This window comes from Mastomys coucha, unplaced genomic scaffold, assembly GCF_008632895.1.
Source record: "Mastomys coucha isolate ucsf_1 unplaced genomic scaffold, UCSF_Mcou_1 pScaffold21, whole genome shotgun sequence".
NCBI lineage: Eukaryota > Metazoa > Chordata > Mammalia > Rodentia > Muridae > Mastomys > Mastomys coucha.
The window spans coordinates 54,985,352-55,010,270 of record NW_022196904.1 but is presented as its reverse complement, the minus strand read 5'-3'; the positions used below and the strand labels follow the sequence as shown (position 1 = coordinate 55,010,270).

Genomic DNA, 24,919 nt, shown 5'->3' with positions numbered 1-24,919 from the left:
CTTTTGGTTTTTTCGAGACAGGGTTTCTTTGTGTAACCCTGGCTGTCCTGGAACTCACTCTGTAGACCAGGCTGGCCTCAAACTCAGAAATCTGCCTGCCTCTGCCTCCCAAGTGCTGGGATTAAAGGCATTCGTCACCACCACCTGGCTTTCTCTCTCTTTCTCTTTTCTCTTTCTCTCTCTGTGTCTCCCCTTTCTCTCTCTCTCTCCCCCTCTGTGTGTTTGTTTGTCTCCCTGTCTCTGTCCCTCTGTGTGTGTGTGTGTGTGTGTGTCTATACTCTAAGATTTAAACTTATACCTTTAGACATGCTAGGCAAACACTCTACCATTTTGTCTCTTTAGATATAGCTGGGGGGTGGGATGAGATGAGATAGTTTCTCTTTGGAATCATCTTCAGACCTTACTTACAACTTACCTTTCAAAGAGGACATCTGAACCCTTCCAGAACTAACACCTAGTTTCCTTGCATGGTTCTTGTTCCTGTCTTGCTACTCTGGAAACCCTTAGATCAGCTAATTTACACTATGTCCTGCTATAGCTGTTCCATGGCTGTATCCGGCTCTCTAGCACAAAATGATGTCTTTCCAGTTCATGTGACCTATGACCTGCAGACTGTTGCTGAATTCGGATCCTTGGGCTTACCTGTCATTCTTGAATATGCTCTTCCACCATAGACTGTGACAAAGATCTATCTCAGGTATCATCAGAGACCATTGGAGACCAGGGAATGTGTACTTGGCTGGCTAGGAACTTTCTTTGTTTTCCTGTGGTCTGCACATTACAATATAGAGGTCAGAAAACAAGGCCAAATTTGGAAGTTCTGCAGGAGTCCAGATGTCAGAGACATTCATACTCCTAAAGACTTTCAAACATTGGGTGATAACTTCCTGTCTGCTCCTAAACAGAGACCAGGGTTGTACTACACAGTAAAGTTTCCAAAGGCTGGGATTGGCTCCAGGTGAGGTCAAAGTAAGTGTCCATATGTCAGCCTACTAGGTGAGTGAAGAAGTGGTGACTCCAGATACAGAGGTTCTGGTCCAAGGATTACCCCTAAAGCCCAGCGTTGGGTTGGGGACAGGCCTTGGTGGATGCTCTCAAGGAACCACTGCTGGGCTTCATGTATCACTCATGCAAAGATTACGTCCACACAACATGAAGACATGGGGCAATTTTAAGCAATTTTTGTCTTTCTCATCTACAGACATTGGCTTGACAATTGGTCAAGCGATTGAACTTTCACCTTAACCCAAGTCCTGTGTAACAGCTAGATGTCTTTTTGCCACAGAGAAAGAAGCCAACTATCACTGATTGTGCACTAAGGTCTGAACTTCAGCAACATTGCAGGTTCAACCTTCAAGTGTGCCCAGAGCTGAGACAGGTAGACCAGTTGGCATGTGGGTGCAGCTGGAGTCCCAGGATTACTATATGGAACCTGTATGCAGCTGGGTGCCCAGTCTTCCTGCTAGTCTACCAAGCCTATCAGTGTTAGTTGGGAAGCTCTAGGGTTGCTCTTAGCAGCAGGTGAAATACAACATAACTTACAAAAACCTTAACAAAGGTAGCTATGCTGAAACAATATAGAGAGAGGCTGCTACAGATGTGGTGTCACAGCCTACCAAAGTCAAGGGCTTGCATTCTTTCTAGTTCTCTATCCTGCTGGTTTTAATTTGTTTTTAATGTGTTAGCTTACCTCTTCTTAGTCAAAAGGTGATTATCACTATTTAGGGAAAGATCATGCAGATGGAAATGGCCAGCACGGAAGGACAGTTTTCTCTCTTCTTTGCCTATACACCTCTTTGTAAGTGCAAATAAATAGCTTTCAGATGTTGCCCAAAATATCCCTCACTGCTCATTGGTTTGAATAGGGTCACATGTCCATTCTTCAACCACTCACTTGGTATTTAACATCCATGTAATGAGCTGCATAATTTGTTTATAAATTTAGAAATATCATCCTTGAGGAAGGTTCATCAAGTAAGAATGTGGGTGGCTGTTGATATTAAGTATCAGTGAGTCGTGCTGAATTTTGTAAGCTGCATCTAATAATCACACTTAGACATGAAGAATTAGCATAACAGATGTAGCCACATTAATTAATTACTATGTGAAATTTCCCAGTGCACGGCTCTTAAATGTCCAGAATAATAACCACATTGAATTAGGTAATTTGCTTAGAGGTAAATATGCTAGGGGGAAAGATGCATGAACAGTGTGGACCACTTAGATAATTATAGACAATCGGGCCATCAGAGAAAAAGTCATTGGCATGTGCCTAGTGATTGGCTGGATTCAAGGAAGCAGCTAATTAGTTGCTGTTTGCTTTTCCCACACCATATCGTTCAAGCTTGTGGGATTAATAAGATCTCAAAAAAAAAAAAAAAAAGCAAGAGTCTTGGTGCATCCAGCCAAATTAGGGGACTGTGATGCCAGCTTCAGGGGGCACCAAAGCTCCAGAAAGTCCAGATACTGCTCTTTTCATGCAGTTATCCTCCCAAGGGTGGTTCCCTGACTGATGAGGGCCTGGCTATAGCCAGGCCAGCTAAGGCAGAGCCATGAGGCAGGCTCATGTGAGCCTCATCCAAAGAGCTGTCCCTCGCCTTACTTTCTCAACAGAGGTGCTCATGTGTGTTTGTCCTTTGCCATCTTTGTTTTTTTTCCTGGTGTTACAGGAACTCTCTTCTCTTTTCCATTTCCTGCCTCTTTCTTACCTGAGCTTTGTACCTTGTTTTGTCTTAATGAGCTTATGTGTGTTTTATTCCCTGAAATGTCTGTCTGTCTGTCTGTCTGTCTGTCTGTCTCTCTCTCTCTCTCTCTCTCTTTTTCTCTAACTCTCCCTCCCCCTCTCTCTCTGGCTTTCTTTATTCTTTTCTTCTCAAGGCTTTTGACAGCTTCATATAGATCAAGAGCAGTATCTGGACTTTCTAGAGCTCTTCTGTTCCCCAAAGCTAACAATGCAGTCCCCTAATTTGTCTGGATGCTAGCAGGAGGGAGCCGTGCAAGAGAGCGATAAGAGAGGAGGCTAGAGGAGCAAACAAGATCAGAGAACAATTGATAGGTATAGGACAGCGTTAGAAACAAAACTCATTGTCTTGCGTAGTTAATATGCACTAACTAAAAATAGAAATCATGACATGCATGCGCATGTAGCAACTGGGGAGAAAGTAAGGTTCCCTTTTATGCTGGGTTTCTAGCCATTGCCCACTTGACATTATAACAGATGAGCCAGTCAGCTTTGCTACTGAGTGAGATTGCTAGGCTGCATATGACCTACACATTGGCAGGGGATTAGGGATAGGCCTTTTGATTCTGTGGTAGAAGTGACCCACCTGCCCAGAGGTATCTCAGTTTCATCTCCACACCTGCCCCAGGGGTTGCGCTGTGAAGTTTAAGTGCATCAAGATAAAGATGAGGAGTTTGGGCACCAACTTTTCTGGATTGAAGTTTTCATTCTAAGAAAAGCAGAGACTTTACACAGTTCTGTATGACCTTGTTGTTCTGCCCATTGGAAACCAGATATTCCTGGGAAAGGTCTGGGCTGCTCTGGCTCCAAGCACAATATTCCTGAAGCTAGTTGCCTCCAGTGAAGACACATTTGGGCGGATGTACGGTTTGCAGATCATCTCAGGGAGACAGTGTTAGATTTGTTAGTCTATGTTAAGCAAAGGAGTAACCTTTGTTGTTACTATTATTAATTTATAGAAAGTGCATTGTGAGCTGCCAAATGGGCAGCTTCCAGACAGAAACCTGGGCGGCCAGCTAAGTGGACAGGCTTCTCCACCATCACTGTTCTCAGTAGGCATTGTTAGGAAACAATCGACACTAAGATCCATCAAAGTGGAGGAGCACAGTTCAGTGAAGAGATGGAGTGTTAGTCCACTTTCTGCTATGGTACCTCCGGTTTTAAAAAGATGCAGAGGGAAGGTGCTTTATTTTGGTTTTCATGGTTTCAGGGTTTTGCTCTGAGGTTGCTTGGCTCGGTTGCCTTTGGGCCTATGGCAAGACATCCTGAGAAAGTGCACTACTGAGGACATTTCTTTTCTCATGGTAATCAGGAAGCAGAGAAGCAGGAGTGGCCAAGGTCAGAGTATCTTTTCTAAAGGCAATGCTCTCACCCACCCGGCCCCACCCCTGTAAACCTGACTTCTTTCAATTATACCCCCTTGTTGGGATTGAATGGTTTTACCACCTTTCTTTCACAGAATGATCTGAGAAATGCGTCTTTAACATACAGGTCTTTGGGGGCATTCAAGAGTCAAACTCTGACAGATGGTATTGGGATACGTAAAACCTATGAAGGTTTGGGCCAGATGAGCAGCAGATGTGTATATAATTCTAAGTGTGGCTTGCTTAATCCATTCTACTTGAACAGCTGGTTTTTTGTTTTGTTTTGTTTTTAACTACAGTAGAGGTCTCTTCAGCGCTGTGTGTGGAATTTAAAAACATGCCTATAAAACACAAGGGAAAGAATTTAGTTTTAAATCATGTTTCATAAGCATATCTTCCACAAATGTTCACAGATGTTAATTTACTTTAAAAATTTCAGATTATTCTGGATTGGGTTATATTTACTGGGCTATTGAGGCAGGGTCTTGCTCTCTGTAGGTAGTAAGCAAAATTGGCTCATGGGGAAAGCTACAAGTTGCTCACATGAATTTCAGTGAAGACAGAGGTTGGGGTTAAAAGGAAAAATAAAGGTTAAAGGGGCAAAACAGAGAGGAAGATGAATATGAAGGCTTATGGCTAGATATGATATAACCAAATTGCCCAGGTCAGAGGAAGCACAGGATCCAGTAATGGCAGGCTCTCAGTAGCTTCTCCCTAAAGCAACCCCCGTCCCCTGTCTTTTTAAGGACACTATGCACAAGATTCATGCTTTAACACAGCTAATTTTAACAGTCTAAATTGTGAGGAAGGACAACTTCTGCCTCCACCTGTGTCAAGAAAGGGACCCAGACTCTTCCATAGATGATGAGTTAAATACAGAGAGGGAAGGGAGAGAGGTGGGGGAGGGGAGGGAGGGTGGCAGGTGGCAGCCAAAGCTCCCATTTCCATTTCACAAGGGATGTCACTATCCTTGAAGTCTGACTCCAGAGTAGTTCTACATGGAAGCATCTCTTTGTTCCAGAAGTCACCTTGTTATGTTGCATAGATGAAGACAGAGTCAAGATAGGCAATTCATTGTGTCTCACCAGCGGCTGCCAGTGACTCACCCGAGAAGTAAGGAAATAGATGTTCATTTAAGAATGGTTAACTGCTGGGGCTGGAGAGGTGCATCATGGCTTAAGAGCACCTGATGCCCCTGCAGAGGACCCAGGTTTGGTTCCCAAACAAATTTGCAGTTGTCTGTTACAGGGTACTTAACCCTTCACAGACATCTACATCACCTACATACACATAATAAACATAAATCAATCTCTCTCTCTCTATTTCTCTCTCTCTCCCTCTCACCCACCCACACACCCATAAATACTTTTATGTGTTAACTTTTAGAATGGCTTTTAATTTTCTCCTAATACTTGTGTATGTTTCTTTTTGTTGAGTTTTGTTTTGAATTCTTTCATAGACTGCTATACTTTAGACCTGAAGTATATTACCTGCCCAGGCCCTTCTTTCTGTAGGGAAAGCCTGAGCCCTAACCAGTTTGATATTTTCTTCCTGGACCCATGGGAAGTTGGTGGCAAGAGCTCTGATAAACTCACCTTTCCTAAACTGTGCAGCATATTTTAAAGATGCCCATTTTAGATTTAATCTAAGATGCAAATAAGCATGCTTCCTGATTGTGACTGAAATCATTATTTCCACAGGAGACTCTCCTTTGTTGGATTTTGATTGATTTTATAATTCAAAATGTTTTTTCATTGTTGTTAATGCAGAAAGTCTTGGCACATGACTTGATCCGCTGGGTGGTCTTAATGCTTGTTTGTTATCCCATTTCATCTCACTACACTTAGTAGAAGTTGTTTTTTAAAGTTGAGTTTAGGGAGTCCCAATGAATACACCATAAAATATGCCCATTGAAAGTACTGCTTTAGAGTTCTCTCAGCATATTTACAGTTATTGCAGCATTGTCTAATTTCCTGATATTTTCATCTGTCCACATCACATTCCGTTGATGAGTTACACTCCAGGTAACTGGGCTTATAGCCCTGCACCACCAGGCCCAGCCTTCTAAGTTTTCTTATTTAACAAGTCTACTTTTGGTCTTGAATATAAAAGGCCACTATGCCAAAGTTCACACAAATGTACTTTTGTGTTTCATTCTTTAGTTCTATAGTGCTGGCTCTCACTATTGCTGTGTGACTCATTTTGCGTTGCTTTGTGCATGGTGTAAGGTCAAGATCAAAATTCACTCTTTGCTTTGTACTGTCCCAGATGGCCAGTATCATTGGCTGTTGATCTATTGAATCATTTAGCCTCTCCTGAAAATTAATCATAGATGTGTGGAATTATTTCTGAACTCTCGATTCTGATATCTGTCTCTATATGTATGTGCATTAGTTGGTTATAGCTACTGTAACAGAATACTGCAGACTGGTGGCTTACACCATAGAAATCTTTCTCATAGATCTGGAGGCCGCAAATACAAGATGAAGGTTTGACGTCTCCTTATCTCTTCAGTTCTTAGCATGTAAAATGGCCACTCTCCACTATGACATCATCTTAGGGATTTTTCTTTTATGCATGTAGATTATTGATCTACTTTGATAAAGGCACCTGTCCTACTGGTTTAGGTCCTCATCCTAAATGTCCCACTATAACTTAGTATATTTATGTTAAAAAATACCTCCAAATACAGTTATAGTCTAGGGCACTATGAAGAACACAGACAAGCCCGTGACAGAGCTCGGCTGTGTAATACTACATTAGGAGCCTTGGTTAAAGCAGTGTTATTGGTGCATTGCATGGCTCTTAGCATTTCCTTATAAATCATTTCTGTTGGGTCAGTAGTGATGTCCTACTTCCATTCATGGATTTATTATTTGGGTGTTCTCTCTGATGAGATCAGAGGTTGGTCATGGTGGCTGAAGATTTACCAGTTTCCCGGTTACTCACTCAGGTTCTCAGACCACCTGTAATGGTGAAGTTCACTTCAGCCACATATGCAAGGATGCTGTGCTTCTTCCTTTTGTTTTTTTAGAGCACATGGCTGGGAATCACTAGAAAACTGTTAGACTGCCAGGTAATGAAAACCTAGGGGTTTCTGGCAGAGTCTATAATAACCTCATAGAGAAGCTTCTTGGAGCCCAAGACTTTCCCAACCTCAAGGCCTGGTATATTTTCATTTGACCATTAAGTTTCCCCTGAGGGCTGTTAATAATCTAACCCTAGGCATGGAGGACAGTAGTTCTCAGAATAGAGACCTAAGCATCTGCTAGTCTTGCACCATATTCCTGGGTCTCCCCTGACCTTGGAAAGTGGTTCGTTAGTTTAACAGTCAGCACCCAACTTCTTGGGAAAGAAGATGTTTCCACTTGTCCCTGCCTCTGCAGATCTTGGAGAACCCGTGGCCCCTGCTTATCTCATGCTAGCCCTGAAAGCCTGCCATTTAGCTTATTGGTCAGAGGGAGAGAGCCAGAAAGGAGAAGGACTAGAGACATGGGCTGGGTAAACTTACCATGCTCCAGGATTCCACAGCCCATCAGCTTCTGTCTGTGGTGATCTCCCTCAATCATGCATACATGGACCTTCCTGGCTGCCTTGAATATTATCATTACTTTTTTATATTTTCGCTGATGGTGTCATATTTATGAGGAATAATGTGATATTTGGATTCTTTAATTTTTCTAACATTTTAATTATTTCTTCCTACCGACTTTTATTTCCCATCCCAATGTGGATGGCTTTTGTAAAAACGATCTGCATTGTTGGCCTTCTCTGCTCTCTTTGGTGCCCTGGCTTTTTGAATGTAGTTAACTGCCCACCTAGGTGTAGTTTCAAAGAATGAGGGCCTGTTTCTTACATGGAGAGAACTATGGAAACATGCTTTGGGTTAAATAACATGGACAGTCTAGAGTAGCAGATGTGTTAAAGCAGGGCCACACCTCATACAATATAACATTTCAGTCAGCCATGGACCTTACATGCAATGGCCATCCTCTAAGATTAAGTTTCCTGGTTGAATTAGGGAAGGCTGAAAGAACCTGAGGAGAAGGGCAATCCTGTAGGAGGACCAGCAGTCTCAATTAACCTGGACCCCCGAGACCTCTCCTACACTGGACCACCAACCAGGCAGCATACACTAGCTGATATGAAGCCCCCAACACACATCCAGTAGAGGACTGCTGAGTCTGTGTTCATTCAGAGATGATACACCTAACCCTCAAGAGACTGGAGGCATCAGGAAGTTTAGAGGTCAGGTGGGGTGGGGGGTGGGGACATCCATGTAGAGACAGGGGGTAGGGAAGAGGTATGGGGTGTGGAATAGTCAGAGGGTGGCCAGGGTGTGGGGATAAAATATGGAGTGTAAATAAATAAATAAATAAATTATTTTTTTAAAAAAATTAAGTTGCCTGGTTCCTTTGTGACCATCTTAGTTTATATAAATATACTCTGTGTTTACCCAGTGACAGAATCACCTAGCAATATTCTATCATTAAATGACATATGGCTGTGTGCTCCAAGCTGTCTGAAACTCCAGGGGTAAATGGCCAGAATGTACATACATATATCTGTATGCAAAAGTGTGGCCCTCATGGCTTGGCTTCTCCATCTGTATTTCCAACAAGTAAACTAATAAGCAAATTTCCCTGCCACAGAATACTATGTCAGATTGTTTTCAGTTGTCTTCCCATGGCATTACAATGTCTTCAGAGGAGATACTACCTTCCCTACCCTCGTTCCTGTGCACCAGAGCCTCCCCCCTTACATTCCCTTTCCCCTGAATACTTGGTTTACCTGCAGACTTAGCTTAGTTTCAAATGTCAGAAAGCAACACAAAGGAGATTAGTGAAAGATGCCCCCGTGTTCAGTTATCCGCAGGAGTCTAACCTGGAATTCAGGATACAGGGATTCAGATGGCAGGATTTGAATTATTTCTCCATTGCTGGAGGTTTCTTTTGAGTTGGCATCACCATGAGGGAAGGTTTTTTGTTTGTTTTTGGTTTTTTGTTTGTTTGGTTGTTTTTTTGTGCAAACCACAGTAATAACAGCTAGCTGTGTGTTACCCTTCATCTTGATAATGCAGGAAAGAGGACCTGTGTGGGCCCCTCTTGTCAGATGCTGGCTAGATGGCACAATTACTGTACCCGGCACAAATCATATGCAGCAACAATGGAAAGAGTAGGATCAAGGTCTCCTAGAGGTGGAAGAAGCAATTTCTAAAGGGAAAAAAAATGCAGTGGGAGGAAGAAACCAAGCAAACAGATCAAGTCTTATTCCTCCTTGAGACCTTATACGATCATAATTCAGTACACCTTAATGGTTTTCATCAGGGCCCTTGGTAACTGTGTACTTTCTGTTTCTTGAAAAGAGAGTTTAATAAGAGGCTTTGTGCCGAGTGGCTGTTGTACTAGCAAGCCACTGTCTCATCAGCCACACCCTTCCCCAGCCAAGGGAAGCTCTGCTAGGCTTGATCAACTTTTACGAGGAACAAAATGTTCTATGCACGTGGTCCAATCTGGAGGACCTTTGTTAGGGATGGGTAGACATGGGTTTTATGAGTAAACAGTGAGCGGACACAAAGAACTTCACTGAATCCTTTAAAGCATCTTGGTTGCCGTTGTTTTGTAGCACCAAAATCAGTATTTGTGCCTCAACTTCGCATGCTTGCTGCACAAGAAAAGGTAGGGAAACTGTTCATGCATGCTAGCCGCATGCTTTGATTATCCCTTTTTCTTCCCAAAAGGTCCTCACCTGCTTTTAGCACTGCATTGCTATTAGAGGACTTAAAATCGTTTTCTGCTTCAACAAGAAATATCAGTGAATGAAGAGCAGCCCCTAGTAGATAATATAGATGATTAGAGCTTGCTGGCAGGCATCTGCTGCCAAGGAGATAGAAGAAAGCATTTAATTACTTAGAGAAATGGAACGAGCTCTGTGGAGCTTTGCTCGGTGCCTTTGATAGTCTGGGGTTCCCCTCAAAGAATTTCTATTTTTCCTCCTTTTGGGGTCTGACGATACATTCAGAAAGGTCATCCACACAAAGCATTTGCACATTTCTTTTCTGTTTTGGTCATTTACCTCCTTGACTCCGAGGTTTCTACCGAAAGTCGCACTTGCCATATTCCAATCACATTGGATTTACTGGAAATTTGAGCCTCATAACCGGCAGAGCATTATGTCACTGCGGAGTGAGGCTTCACCAAGGAGATGATTTTCATTTATCTTCTAAACAACAATAAAAATCAACTTTCTTATTTTCCAGAGCATACAGCCTTAATGGCACAGCGATGTCTATATATTTCTTTCTGACCTTTTCCTGATTTTTATATGTGCATGTGCTCCACTGAGATGAACATCTTTCTAGTGCTAGGTAGCAGAATATGCCACCCAGAATATACCACTTTGGCATAAGGATTACTTCGAACTAAAGCACTTGAAAAACAGCAGATGTGAGAAGGGCAGCCTTAGCTCCTTCTCTTCCTTTGAAAACAGGAGATACAGACTTTCAAGCGCAAGCTGCCTGCCCACAGCCAGAGAAAGGAGACATTGCTGAGTCCTGGCCAAGAGGTCAGAGGCGAGCAGCCTCTTCTGATACTGTCCTTTAGCCTTCCCACATAATTTAGTTAATTTCCACAATTACCTCTCTTTGTTCAAATACGAAAGCACCTAGGTCTTGCAGCTTCTTTGAAACTTTGTTTTGTTATTTTTTAAAATTTTTTTTTTTTTTTAAAACAGTGTCCCATAACACTTGGACTAAAGGTGTATGTGTTTATCTAATTAATCTGTCTCATGGGCATAGCTCAGTCAGTGGTAGAACATTTGCTTAATGTATGTGAGGCCCCAGATTTGAGCCTCAGGACTGAAAAAAAAAACAAATTAAATTTAAAAGTTACCTCATAAATTTAATTCTGCCACCCAGCTAGGACCCTAAGAAAGATAGGCTGTATTTATTCCTTTACACACATACAACTTTGCATCATCTTCAGATATTTTCGTTAACATAACCCCCTGAAAAGAAACTAACAGTAACCAAGCACCCTACCAGACCCTGGGCTAGGTCCTGAGCAAACAAATCCTAGCTAATTCTTTAAATTCCGGATTCCTTTCTTTCAGATTGTTGTTGGTCTGGAAGCTGAAATTTGGAGTGTGGTTAGCTTTTCCAGAATTGTAATCTAGATTCCCTGAGGCCAAAGCTTTACTTCTTCAAGGTCACCTTGTCTGTGTTTCACCTATCTTTTTCCATGAATGAAAGTAATAAATCAACATGCCCCACAGGGTTGTTGTGGGGCTGAAGAGGCAGTATTTACAATTATCTTTGTAGAGGCACTAACTGTTGCCATCTGCCACCATCAGTGTTATGACTTCATAGTTTCCATTGTCTATTTGAAGTAGAATGTGGGGTCTGGGCAACCTTCTCATTGCAACCTACGTTGTTTTAATCACATCATTCTGTGCCTGCGTTTTCTCATCTGCATCCTGGATGGTGTGGAGAAAGGTGTTTTGAAACTTAAGACTGGTATCTTTCTTCATGTGTTTTGAGTCAGGATCATCTGCTGTCTGTGTGGGTGTGCTGCTAAAAGATGCTGTGGTTTCTAGTCTTGGGTGCTAGCCTAGCTGCTGGAGTTGCGTGGTGCTCTGTGAAGAAATTAACACAGAAAATACTGAAACCCAGCCTGATGGCTGACAGCAGTTCTCATCTTATTTTCCATTTCTCTCTTATCTCTTGGCTGCTGAAATTGTTTGGCTCAAGGCATAACTGATCCTTCTGGAGGGACCTTTTTGCAGATTTTTTAGATCGCAGGAGGCTTCGATGAACTTAAATACAGATTTCAATGTGCAGGGAAACTAAAGCAGATGAATGGAAGAGTGTCATGATGCTTTGTTTTATTTAGTTGGTCTTGGTCCATTTTGTGTTGCTGTAAAATAATGCATAGAGTGAGTAAACTGGAAATAGCAGAATTGTCTTTCACTCGTGGCTCTGAACGGGGGTTGGGGGGGTTGGGGGGGTTGGGGGGTGCAGTAAGGGCCAGGTACCAGATCTGTTGAGCATCACTGTGTCATGAGACCAGTAGAGAGTACAATGGCAAACTCATTACAGAGACCATGGCATTCATTCACTCGTGAGGACACAGCCCTCTCCATTTGGGGGATTACATTTCTAACGTGCAAGCTTTAAAGGACACATTCAAACTGTTGCCACCTCTGTCATTGAGACCAACCTTTGAAGATGTCTTTGTGGACCCTGTGTGGAATAGAAAGTTACTGCTCAAAGCTCACTAGATTTCAGAACACTTGAATCACACATGGAATGGGATTTTATATTAGCATTGCAACTCCCATTATCAGAATGCATTTTCATATTGAATTATAAACAAAAATTTTATGCTGCTTACATTTAATGAAATTTTAATAAGGCCATGTTTTGGTGTTATTATTCAAATAATGTGATCTGAATTGCTTTCCTCTGAATATATTTGCATTAAGGAGGAAATCAATTTGAGTTTGTTCTTTGAATAGTTTACCTATTTTCTTGGTAGCTTTAAAAACGACAGAGGAAATTTCAGTTCCTTTGTCAGTAAATGGAGAAGAAACCCATTTGCTGAGATCTGCAGCAGTAATAGCAACAGACTGCTGATGGTTTGAGTTAATGAAATGACTCATTTTGTCTATTAGAGTTGCACAGTTTAAACTATCTACAAACCTCACACATCACAAATTGTAAAGGATGATAGCTCTTCTCTTTCTTATTGAGGTTTTAAAGCTTATATATTAAGAAAGAGAATTAAGAAATTTACATTATTGCTACTCCCAATCATTGGTAACCTAAATTAAATGGTAATCTCTTGAGAGAGCAAGTGCCTCTGGGGTTAGCATTCCTCTAACATGTTTCTGCTAAAATTGTGGATGTGGGTCCAAGGCAGTTTTCGCAAACATGTCTACCAAAAGGTCAGCCCACATTACCAAGTTAAGACATATTATCGGCAGTGCTTATGTGGTTTCTCATGGTCATTTAACTGAAATTTAATGAAGAGAATGTGAGCCTGAAAATAGCAGGAGAAATCTTACTTTTGAGAATAACTTCCCTTATAGACTCCAAAGGATTGTACAGATCTTAACTAGCCAGGTGGATATGAACTCTGCCAAGGAAAGATGCCAATGCGGGGTCCCCCTGGTCCTTCATGTCTGCATTTGGTGCACAGATCAACACTTTTTTCTTGACTTCCCAGGTCTTCTCTTCCTCTCCTTTATTTTTCCACTCCACATATTTATCCTTTGTGCTCCATATACAAACTTTGTAACTTAAAAACTACGGAAAAGCTATAAGACGTGTCTAAACCGGTGTGCCCTAGAATTCAACCGCACACTTGCCGAGTTTTGGTTCTTGTTTTCTATTTATATGAGCTCATAAACTCCATTCTATTCTCAAAAATTGGGGCTAGTGGTAGTGCACGCCTTTAATCCCAGGACTTGGGAGGCAGAGGCAAGCTGATTTCTGAGTTCGAGGCCAGAGTGAGTTCCAGGACAGTCAGGGCTACATAGAGAAACCCTGTTGCGAAAAACCAAACCAAACCAAAACTGGAGCTAGAGCTCAGTGGGGAACAGCCGCCGCCAAGGCCTTCCGCATGCGCCCTAGCCATGGAGATGCCCCGCCCCGCAGGCTGGCTCCCAGTCGTATAGCTCCGCCTCCTGGACGCAGCCCGCCGGCGACGTGACGTCACGCGCGCGCGCCGCAACTTCTCCTAGATCCTCTCTGGCGCGCTCGGCTGAGTCTCCTGGCGGTTACCGCTCCTGAACGTGGCCTGCTCTCTGCCGACCTGTGACATGCTGCAGAAGCCGAGGGGCCGCGGCCGGCCCAGCACACAGGCTGATCAGGAGCGCGACTGGGGAGGCGCTGGCGAGGAAGTACCCAGCACGTCTCGCGGTGCGGGCGGCGCCTCTCAGGGCTCCCGCGCTTCCCTGTCGCCCCCCGTTGTGGGGCCGCGCACCCAGAAGCAGCTGGAGCTGAAGGTTGCGGAGCTGGTGCAGTTCCTGCTGATCAAGGACCAGAAGAAGATCCCGATCAAGCGTACGGACATCCTGAAGCACGTGGTGGGCGACTACCGGGACGTGTACCCCAACCTTCTGAAGCTGGCCACCGAGCGCCTGCAATACGTGTTCGGGTACAAGCTGGTGGAGCTGGAGCCCAAGAGCCACACCTACATCCTCATCAACATGCTGGAGCCGGTGGAGGAGGATGCTGAGGTGAGGGGCGATCAGGGTACCCCTACCTCGGGCCTGCTTATGATAGTCCTGGGGCTTATCTTCATGAAAGGCAACACCATCACCGAGACTGAGGTCTGGGACTTTCTGCGACGGCTCGGAGTGTATCCCACTAAGAAGCATTTAATTTTTGGCGACCCAAAGAAACTCATTACGGAAGACTTTGTGCGGCAGCGCTACTTGGAGTACCGGAGGATACCCCACACCGATCCTGTGGACTATGAATTACAGTGGGGCCCGCGAACCAACCTGGAAACCAGCAAGATGAAAGTTCTTAAGTTTGTGGCCAAAATCCATAATCAGGACCCCAAAGACTGGCCGGCACAATACTGTGAGGCTTTGGCAGATGAGGAGAATAGGGCCAGACCTGCATCTGCTAGTGCCCCAGCCGCATCCTCTTGAACTATTGGGTTGCAGTCTGAGGGACCCCGGAGATCCAGTATAAAAGAACAGGGGAAAGAGGGTCGGAAGAAGCTTGATTTTTCTAGGCGTAATGCCTTGGAGCTTTAGAATGTGTTGTAGGGTTTTTTGTTTGGTTGTTTTTGTTATGGTTTGGAGCTTTAAATTTTCATTGATAAAGAAATGGAAGAAATTTTTCATTTGTCTATTGTTTATAAAGAGTTTTCTAGCTTTCTAAACCTAACTGGGAAATTGTAGTATGATGTAGGTAAATTGCTTTGATGTTCTAGACGATAAAGAAGCAGGGTAGTTATTATCTTAATGACTAGTTCATGGGGGAAAATAAAAGTTTTTAAAATTGAAAATAAAATTGTTTTAGTTTCTTGTCAACACAGCTTTAAAAATACATATTCTGTATGAGTGTGAGTGCTTGTGGTTCCAAGAAGTCTCTGGCATTTTTATATTTATAATTATTACTCTGTTATCCTATGGGCTCTACTTAAGGTTTTTTTCTAGTTTAACAAATACTATACTTTTGAGTCAGTTCACCATTATTTTTATTGTTTCCCTGTTAGAAATTGTGGCTGATAAGGAAATATCATGATTCCAGACGTTTTTTTGCGATGATACCAGCTAAAGTCAATGGTGTTGCAGAAGTGTGTGTATGTATATTAGAGCAAGTTGTAAAAATCATTGTTAAGTCTTGGATTTATAAAACAGTGTCATGGTAATTAACCAGGCCTGACTGGGAATCACACTGCTCAAGTGCAGATCCTATTCCACCATAAGAATTTAGCTTGTATTTCTATAGAATGGGCCACATCCCCTATCAAGTGTGCCATTAAGGTGACTAGATATGGAACTTTATATAAAGTTCAGCAAAGACCCTGGTATGAAAGAATATAGTCACTTTATACCTTTTACTCTTGATTTTGAAATACTTTTTTGTTCTTTACATCATGCTAGATCATTTCTAGGAGAGCCATCACAAGTTCTGGGGCTAAGAAGTTCCTCCCATTTTCTTCTTGCTTGGTATGTTTGAATAGTTCTTTAGAGGAACTTAGGGCGATGTCTGTCTGGTACGGGCAGCCCAGACAGACCAGTGTGAAAAAGGCAACCACAAGATAAGGGGCTTTGGGAGGTGTGGCACAGCATGGAGACATGGTTTTGAAGTTACCTAACCTCAGTTTGAACTAAAGATCAGGCTGGTTCTATGGGGGTGAGTTTTGACCTCTCAAGTCTCAACTGTAAATTGGGGTGCTGGGGGGAGGGGGGAGCCAACAATTTTATGTTGCTATAGATGAGTCAGGAAGCAAGTTCACAGATTTCTTGGAGTTCTTGATAGTATCTGGCCAAACACTGGACACAAGCAGTAAGTACCGTTGTTCTGAGAAGCATTGCTGCAAGTTCTTCATCAGAGGAGGCAAATGCTTTCATGGGGCTGCAGTAAAGACAGGTGACTTTGTCAGGCTGAGCTAGAGGCCAACTAGAGGAGTCTGTGGTACTTAGGAGGTATGAAGGAAAGTCTCTCTTTTTGGTTACTTCTTAGGTAAGTGTATGAATTACCTTCTGCCACGGGCTCCTGACCTGAGTCAGCTTTCATTGTGCTGTGCTTCTTAAGATGTCCTCTGTGAGCCAGGCGGTGGTGGTGCACACCTTTAATCCCAGCACTTGGGAGGCAGAGGCAGGTGGATTTCTGAGTTCGAGGCCAGCCTGGTCTACAGAGTGAGTTCCAGGACAGCCAGGGCTACACAGAGAAACCCTGTCTCGAAAAAAACAAACAAAACAAAAAGATGTCCTCTGTGCCCATTGTCTCAGAACTGTCAGATACAGTAATGATATCCCAGTTTTCTGAGAGCTTCACAGTTTAACTGTCAAGGTATTTTGTTGGAAATGCTGTGCTACATTAGAGGCTAGATAAACTCTTATAGCTTTCCCACCAGATTCCAGGACTACATATCATGCCATTATATGTTTTTATAACTTTACATGTATGTGCACATTCATGGAGAATATGTTTTTCTTTTGTGGGCTTTCATGGCTTACATAAGTGGCCCTGTGTCCTTTATCACAGTGGTTTTTAACCATCTATTTTTGAAGTTACATGTATACATTGAAGTTAATGTATGCCTGACCTGATTCATTCCTTTTGATTTCCTTTCATGAAGGGAGAGTATAGCCTCCTAATGTCTTCCCATAAGGGAAATGTGTGCTACCTCAGGAGTTCAAGCCAGAAGCCAACAGTTATCAGTGACACTTGCCAAGTAGCTCTTGCTCATATCTATTCGCTCCCTCACCAGCACCTAGACAGTTGTTATTGTTTTTGCCAGCCTCCCCACACTCTGCAACCCGTGTGAACACTCAGCTTTTACTGTGGATGTGGTGGATGTGGGTGCATCCAATACTTCACTGTGCCATCTGCTCACCTGATGTAGTGACATTATGCATCAGCCTGCCTTTTACTCCCCATTTTCATCATCAGATTTTAAACAACATGCTTTTGTTTGTTGATTTTCAAGAACTCTTTCTACTGTGCATCAGTTCACTGCTAAATCCAGTTGCAAATACATCTATGCATTTATTTGGTTTTGTCATATTTGACTTTAATGCATCTTAGTTATCAGTACTGTAGCCCTATATTTTATACTACATTTTGAAAATTCTTAACTATGACGGTATTTATTTTTGAGAATTTCCTATTAAATACTATTCTACCCTTCCCACTTCAACTCTTCCTATGCCCCTCCTCTTCAAAATCTTAACTGCTGAGAACATTAGACTGACCAGTTGGGATTAGACAATCAAGTAGGGGACTCATCCCTGAAGAAGGCTAATTCTCCGTCTCAGCAATCATTTAATAGCCTGCGGTTCTTCATCTAGAGGTGAGGCCTATGAATTTTCCCCTATCCCCACGGGCGTGTCAACTGGGGTTGTCATTTTTCAGATCTTGTTTAGGCAGTCATATTAAGATTATATAGGTTCAGCTTCTTTGACATCCATAAAGGACACAATCTCACAGCAGGCATCCCGCTTCTCTGGTTCTTACAACCTTCCTGCCCCTCTTCAATGCCTTTTCTGAGCCTTGGGTGTGGTGATTGTGTTACAGCTGTGTTGGTAGGGGTTGAGTACTCAATGTTCACCTGTTCTTTGCATTCTGAACAGGTGAGGATTTCAGTTAAGTCTCCATCCGCTGCAGAAAGACGCTTTGATGAGGGGTGAGGGTTGCGCTTGTCTGTGGATTTAAGGATAAGTGTTGAAAATGCAGTTAGGAATTACAGTGGTTTAAGGAAGTAGCAGGAATGGGTTCTTCTCAAGAGTTCATGACCTCTCCAGCCACAGGTAAGCATTATAGTACCAACCATGAATTCCCTCCTGTGGAGTGGGTCTTATATTCAATTAGACAACTTAGTTATCCCCAAGTGCAACTGTCACTATTGTACCCTTGAGTGTATCTTGCTATGGTGTATGGTTCCTAGGCTTCACACTGGATGACATCATTAACTGCTTTTCTCTCCTGACTGTTTTCACAGCATCTTTGGGTACTACAAAAGCTACTCCTCGGGGAGAAGGCTTCTAGTTCAAATCCGAGCAACCAAGGGCAATGACAGTAGCCTATTATTTGGGGAGTCTCTTTGATCCTCTTGACCAACAACTCAAAGGGAAGTTTCCCATGGCTGGCACTGCGTGCACACACACATGCACACATGGATGCATGCATGCATGTATGTATGTATGTATGTATGTATGTATTGTATGTAGTTATAGTGCTTCAGTACATAGTATGTTTCCCTATGACCTTCTCACACATCCTCCCTCAGCCCTGCCCTCCATCACCCTTCCCAGTTAATCCCTCCCTCTCCCATTTTCCCCTTCCTAGGAGCTCACTCTTCCCTCCACCCCTCCCTTTTTATTTTCCTGTTACCTGCAGCTACTCCAGTTTATATCCTCACATCTAAAGATTCAGAGTTAGGATTCACAAACAGGAGAAAATATGCAGTGTTTGACTTTCTGGGTCGGAGTTAGCTTGCTCAGTATAGTGATCTCTCTCACTCACTTTGTTTGCCTTCATTTTTTCTTTATGCATGTATAGTATTCTGTAGTGTCTGTACTCCACATTTGCACTGTCAGTTTACCAGCTGAGGACATTTGGCTTCTTTCCATTTCCTAGCGATGGTGCACAGAGCAGTGACCATGGCCAAGAAGACATCTATGGAATAGGATGCTGAGTGGTGCATTAGGTCAGGTGGCAAGTCTACTTGTAGTTTTCCGAGGCGTCTCCAGGCTGACTCCTATTGTGGCTGTACCAGTTTGCAGATTCAGCAGCAGTGAATGAGGGCCTTCCTTCCCCACGCCCTCCTCACCATTTACTGTCAGCTTTTTTATTCATCTTAGCCACTCTGACCCGGCTTTAATGAAATCTCAAAGTAGTTTTAATTTGTATTAAAGATATTTTTGTGTCTTTTTTTTTTTTTTTTTTTTTTTTTTTTGAGAATTCTTTGATCAGATGCTAGCTCACTTTTCAGAAGTTTTGTTTTGACTCTTAGCTTTTTGAGTTCTTTGTGGATTCTGGATACTCTGATTTTGACACTTAAACCTAGGCCATTAGTCACTAGTTTGTATTAGATTAGTCCTTAGCCTAGGTTGACTACTGTGTTTTCTTGATAAAACTTGAAGTATGCATCTTTGGCAGGAATATCATGGAAACAGTACTATGTTATGTTTTCTGGGTCCTGTTGGGTGATGTAGAATTTCAGTTTTTATACTGTCAGTTTGCAACTCTGGTTAGTTAGCTAAGACAAGCTAAGATGGCCCTCTCCAGTCACTGTGAACTTTTCATTTCCTTCCTTATAACTTATATAAAGATATTTTTAATCCCCTAGGTATTATATGTCTCAACAAAACCTCAATGTGGATCTAATGAGATGGTTCAGTGGGTAAAGGCGTTTGCCACCAGAGCCTGAGACCCTTAGTTGGATCTCTGGGACCCACACTGCAGAAAGAAAAAACTGACTACTGAAAGCTGTTCTCTGATCTCAACACAGTGCCCTAGTATATGAATGCCCTCCCTCCAAATAAATGTTACTTTTTTTCAGTAAAGATTCTTTTTAAAAATATGTTTTAATTGAAATAAAAAAATACCACTTTTCCTCCAAAATCTTAAATTTCAGTGTGTCTACCTATTTATATCTGTATTCACCCTTGGGTTATATCAAGTAGACACAATCACAAATTCCTCCTGATTTGGCCAACAAGAGCCCTTTGAACTGAATTTTGTGTGTTTAATGTTTTCACACTACTTTTATTTTTCTTTAAAGTACAAAAAGATCAGCTTATTTGAACTTTGCCTGCTCTAACCAAAGGTAGCTGTTTCTCCTGGGAGTTCTGGTGCCTTTGGAAGACTGGAGTTCAGAACCAAGGTTGCTAGGTTTGCTCATTCCTAGTGAAGTGCTGCCTCCAGCACTCTGGGTGGCAGAGTTGGGGGAGCCATGTGCCCACCATGTTCTCAACACTGAGGTTACATCTACAGTGCCATTTGTACCCCAACCCCACTGTGCTCGGTCTAGTTCTTCCCTTCCCATCCATGTAGATGTCTTTCCCGACAGAAATCCATATCCTCAAGCCTTATCCTTACAGTGCTAGGGAGGCTTCTAGTACCTCTCCATGTGTATGTGTGAGTGCATGTTTATATGTGTGTATGTGCTGTGTGTGTGTGTGAGTACATGTTCACATGTGTATTATGGTATATGTAGAAGTATGTCTTATGTGGTATGTATCTATGTACTGTGTGTATGTGGTGTCTGTATGAGTGTATATATGTGTGGTGTGTATATATATGTATGTGGTATGTGTGTATATATGTGTGTATGTGTGTACATATATGTGAGTCTGTGTATGTGGAATGTGTGTCATGTGTGTATTTGTGTGGTGTATTTGTGCATTTATGCGTGTGTATGTATGTGTATGTATATGAGTTTATGTTTGTATTGTGTCAGTGTATGTGTGCATATGAGTGTGTGCATGCACACACATATATGTATATATGTACATGTGTGCTGAAGCACCCATGTAGAGGCAGAGGACAGCTTTTCAGAAGTTGGTTCCCTGCTTCCCCCTTGTTACTTCTGTATTTGTTCTGCACAGAGGAGCTTCAGGTCCACATTCTCACTTGTTATCTCTCCATAGGAGTGCTGGGATTACAAACCTGAACTTTTCCTTGGGTTCAGTGGAACAAACTGAGGTTTTTCAGGGTTGCGTGGCTGAGGATTTTACTGGCTGAGCCCTCTCACTGCCCTTCTAATTCTTGAGTCATTGTGCCCAAGTTGAAGCCAAACACCAGTTAAGATAGTAAGCACACACTTTCATTGGCGCTCTGTTATTGTTGAGGTGTCGGGAACTTGTACAGGGGAGACTTGGGCATTTTGAAGGCAGAGTTAGGAAGATCGAGTGTGCATTGAGGAGGGAGCTGATTTCAGAATCAGAAGTGAGACCTGATGTGTGACAGTTCCATCTCTGTTTGTTCAGAAAGCTGGGCTCCTGCTAATATCCCAGTGTCTTGGAGGCAAGGTTCCGTCTTCCAGCTGGGCTAGGACAAATAGCCGTCTATGGAGACCTTGCGTTTGTTCAGTGCTCATGCCAAGGAGAATTTGTTCCATCCCAAGGCTGCGTCCAGAGCTACCAGACTGTCATGTTCCTTTCACATCTCACGGGCCGTGGATGAGGCCTTACTGAGAAGAGGACTCAGAGGAGCCCCTGCAGAACTGGTCAAGAGGAAAATATCTATGTCTCAAAACTTGCCAATCTCACATTTATATTGAACTTAGGAGTGAACATGTCATATGAACACATCTGTCATACTATTAAAAAGACCTTAAAATAAAAAGGCCTTAAAATTTCTGTGGGGCCTGAATTATTCATGTGTATCTTCCCCTTTTCTCTTTTTCTTCAGCTGAAGGTTGCCAATTTTGGTAATATTTGCTAAGAACCAACTTTGGTTCTGTTTTCCAGTATCTACTTTTTTTTTTTTTTTTTTTTTTTTTTTTTTTTTTTTTTTTTTTTTTTTTTTTTTTTTTTTGCCTCTAATCTGCTATGTATTATTTCCCTGCTCCTGCTACTTTGGTGATTCATTTTCTCTTAGTTTTTAATTCTTTACTTTGAAATGTCAGAATCTTGCCATAGGTCTTTTCTTTTTGGAATAGACATATTTACTGCCTGAAACTTCTCTGCACACAGCTTTTCCTGGATTCCACAGGCTCTGCTGTGGTTCTCACTTTCCTGTCTTTTATTGTAAAGATTTCTTCTTCTTTTTCTTTTTCTTATTTTTCTAGTTAAGTTCCTCTTTGACCTACTGGTTGTTTAGGGGTGTATGGCTAACTGGCATGTGTGGGTTCTGTTTTGACTGCTGGCATTACTTCCCGTTAGTGATGGAAACTGCTTTACATGGACCCAGTCATTCACAGTGTATTGAAAACCACCTGCCTTCTGCAGGCAGATCCTAGATCTCACCCTTCTTTATTTGTTGAGGTTATATGTCCCGAGGTTGGGATGTGTCCCTGAAGTTGGGATATCCCTTATCTCTGTCCGTTCTCATTGCCTATAATATTTCTGGGTTTTTATTCTTAATTGATATTCCATGTAGACATTTTCATCATTAAAAATAAATTATGAAAGTTTCAGTCCTGTCTTGGTTTGATTCACATTTGGAGGACTCAGTTGTTTTGATACATATGTTGTACTTGCCTATTTTTATGAACTAGATTTTTTTCCCTGCTACATTACTGCACAGTTTATGGTCCTTGTAACAATTTTTCACACTTTATCATTTTGAAGGCATTAGTGTAGCCTCACTAACTCTCTCTCTAATGGCCAGGCCTGTTTTCTTGTGCTGTCCTTTCAAACATGTTTTTTTTTTTTTTAAATGTTTGTGTCTTTGTACCTAAAGTTAGTCCTCCTTTGCAATATATAATTTAGATCTCTTTTTAAAAGACACATACTATACCATCCTTAACTGCAAATCAAATATTTAAATTATCATGGTTTAAGTGATTACTTCTACTATCTTATTTGCTTTGTATATATTTGATATTTTTTATATTTCAGTTCTCTTCAATGGTTATTTCATTTTGGTTGGATAAATTTTCCTAGTGTATTGTATTATTTCCTATTATATCTGTTATTAAATACCCTGTTGTTTATTTGTTATTTAGTTATGTTTATTTGTTTGTGCTTATGGGTTCTTTTTCTGCCTACATATCTGCACCACGTGTATCATGTGTGCATTGCCTATAGAGGCCAGAAGAGTGTGTTAGATCTCTTGAAATTGAAGTTATAAATAGTTGTGAAACACCATTTGGTGCTGCAGACCTAACCCAGGTCCTCCCAGTGCTCTTAACTGCTGAGCCATCTCTCTAGACCCTGCTGCATATCTTTTAATTGTTTTTCAGTGTTAAGCTTGAAAGTTATAATTAACATTTATATTGATAATTTTTCAATGGCTATAATAAAGTTTCCAAAACTGGATACTTTGCTGACAATTTTGAAGGCAGAAAAGTACAAGATGAAGTGCCCTCTGGGCTCAGCTTCTGCTAAAACCCTGATAATGAGTGATGTCCTGGAGGCACATGCATAGAGGAGACATCCCCTGGAAAGACAGGAAACCAGGGGACAGAGAGCTAGGCTTCTCTTTTAGCAATCCACTTTCAAAGAAACTAACTGGGTTTCCTGAGGAACTTTGTCAATCCCTTCCAAGGTCAGTGTTCACAAAGGCCCAAGCATCTCTCACCTAGCTCCACCTCTTAAACTTCCATCACTTCCCAGTATTGACTCTGAGAACTAAGCTTCAAGTCACTAACCTTTGGACTACAACTCATATCCAAACCTCAGCAACACCCTAAGCCTCTGATCATCTGGTCCCAGTTTAATATCGGCAGTGTCTGTTACCTTTATGCTTATTGACTCCACTCCCTCGTTATCACATCTTTTAATATTTCATGACCATTGACTTGTTTAATGCATTTTTACACTACCTACAAAAACAAAAGAAAAGTAATAGATTAACCATGTAATTATCCTTTTGACATAATACTTTTCTTTGTATGGCTTTAGTTAGTCTCTAGTAGGTTGTCATTTCAGGGTAAAGAGTCCCTGTGAGATTCCTTGCCAACCATACCTTTCTGCTTTGAGCAATAGCTTATTTATTTGGAAGTGTCTTGCTTTTGCCTTCGATCTTGAAGGCTAGTTTTTCAGGATATATAATTCTGGGTTTGCAGGGTTTTTTTTTCTTTTAGAACTGTAAATGTATTATCCCACTCCCTGACACCTGCATGGTGTCTAAAGGACAGTCAGTTACTAATCTTACTTCCTTAGTAAAGAGTTTCATCTTGTTGAAAGCTTCTCATTGCATTGTTGGCCTTTGCTAGCTTGGTTATACTGTGTTTAGCTGTGGTTCTCTGAGTCTCCTGCCTGGAGTTCCTGGGAAATGCAAACATGTTTTCAACAGATACCAGGAGATTTTAGCCATGAGACCTTTAGGTTTGGTTTGTTATATCTTTCCCTTCTTCCCCTAGACCTGCCATCAGTAGTCTGCACCTATGGCTGGTACTTTCTGTAGGTTTCTTAGCTTCTCTTCTCTTTGCCCTTCCTCATCTACAGCTCATCTCTGCTCCCTGGCATTGCACTCAATGATTCTTATGGTGGCTTTAAGCCTGCAGCTGCACTCTTCTTGTGTCTTTGTTCAACTGTGTCTTCTCAGTCTCTTTCCTGTTTGTTCTCCCCTGTGTTGACACTCAGCCCATATTAGCTATCATTTCTCTGATTTCCTGTAGTTCCATGTCCTAGGTTTCCTGAAGCACGTACAGAACAGTGAGGATTAAGAGGTTTTCAACTTAAACTCCATGTCTGAGCTGTCTCTAGATGCTTTCTGTGGCAACTTCTCCTGTGAATATCCATCATTTGCTTGTTTCTTCCTATGCTTTGTAATTTTTTGTTGAACGTTGGAACCCTTGAATCAATGTTCAGTACCAATAAGCTTGCTTGTTCTACTCAAATCGAAAGTATGGGAGGTAAAGAAGAAGCCCCTCAAGTATTGGGGTTTGGTGGTATCTGAATCCTTAGGCTTTTGAGGACAGCCCCAGCAGCCCCAGCAGCAGCCCCAGCAGCAGCC

At 42.1% G+C, this 24,919-nt stretch overlaps 2 protein-coding genes across 5 annotated transcripts in view; both read left to right on the top strand.

Moving 5' to 3' along the window:
• Window positions 1–24,919, top strand: part of Fam189a1 (family with sequence similarity 189 member A1) — a 421,960-nt gene that overhangs the window by 294,908 nt on the left and 102,133 nt on the right. Inside the window, exon 1 of one of the 4 annotated variants that reach the window (XM_031386886.1) lies at window positions 11,565–11,596. The exons of the other annotated variants lie outside the window; for them this stretch is intronic. Within the exon in view, the coding sequence (XP_031242746.1) occupies window positions 11,582–11,596 (15 nt within the window). The 5' untranslated portion in view covers window positions 11,565–11,581. Of the gene's footprint in view, window positions 1–11,564; window positions 11,597–24,919 lie in introns of those variants that run through there. 4 annotated transcript variants of the gene reach the window in all.
• On the top strand, window positions 13,793–15,152 carry Nsmce3 (NSE3 homolog, SMC5-SMC6 complex component). The gene has a single exon (XM_031386889.1). It carries the CDS (start codon window positions 13,924–13,926, stop codon window positions 14,761–14,763), a length of 840 nt encoding a protein of 279 aa, XP_031242749.1. The 5' UTR covers window positions 13,793–13,923; the 3' UTR covers window positions 14,764–15,152.

Excerpts from the sequence above, each read along its gene's own strand:
- Nsmce3 (XM_031386889.1), top strand. The coding sequence starts at position 13,924 with ATGCTGCAGAAGCCGAGGGGCCGCGGCCGGCCCAGCACACAGGCTGAT.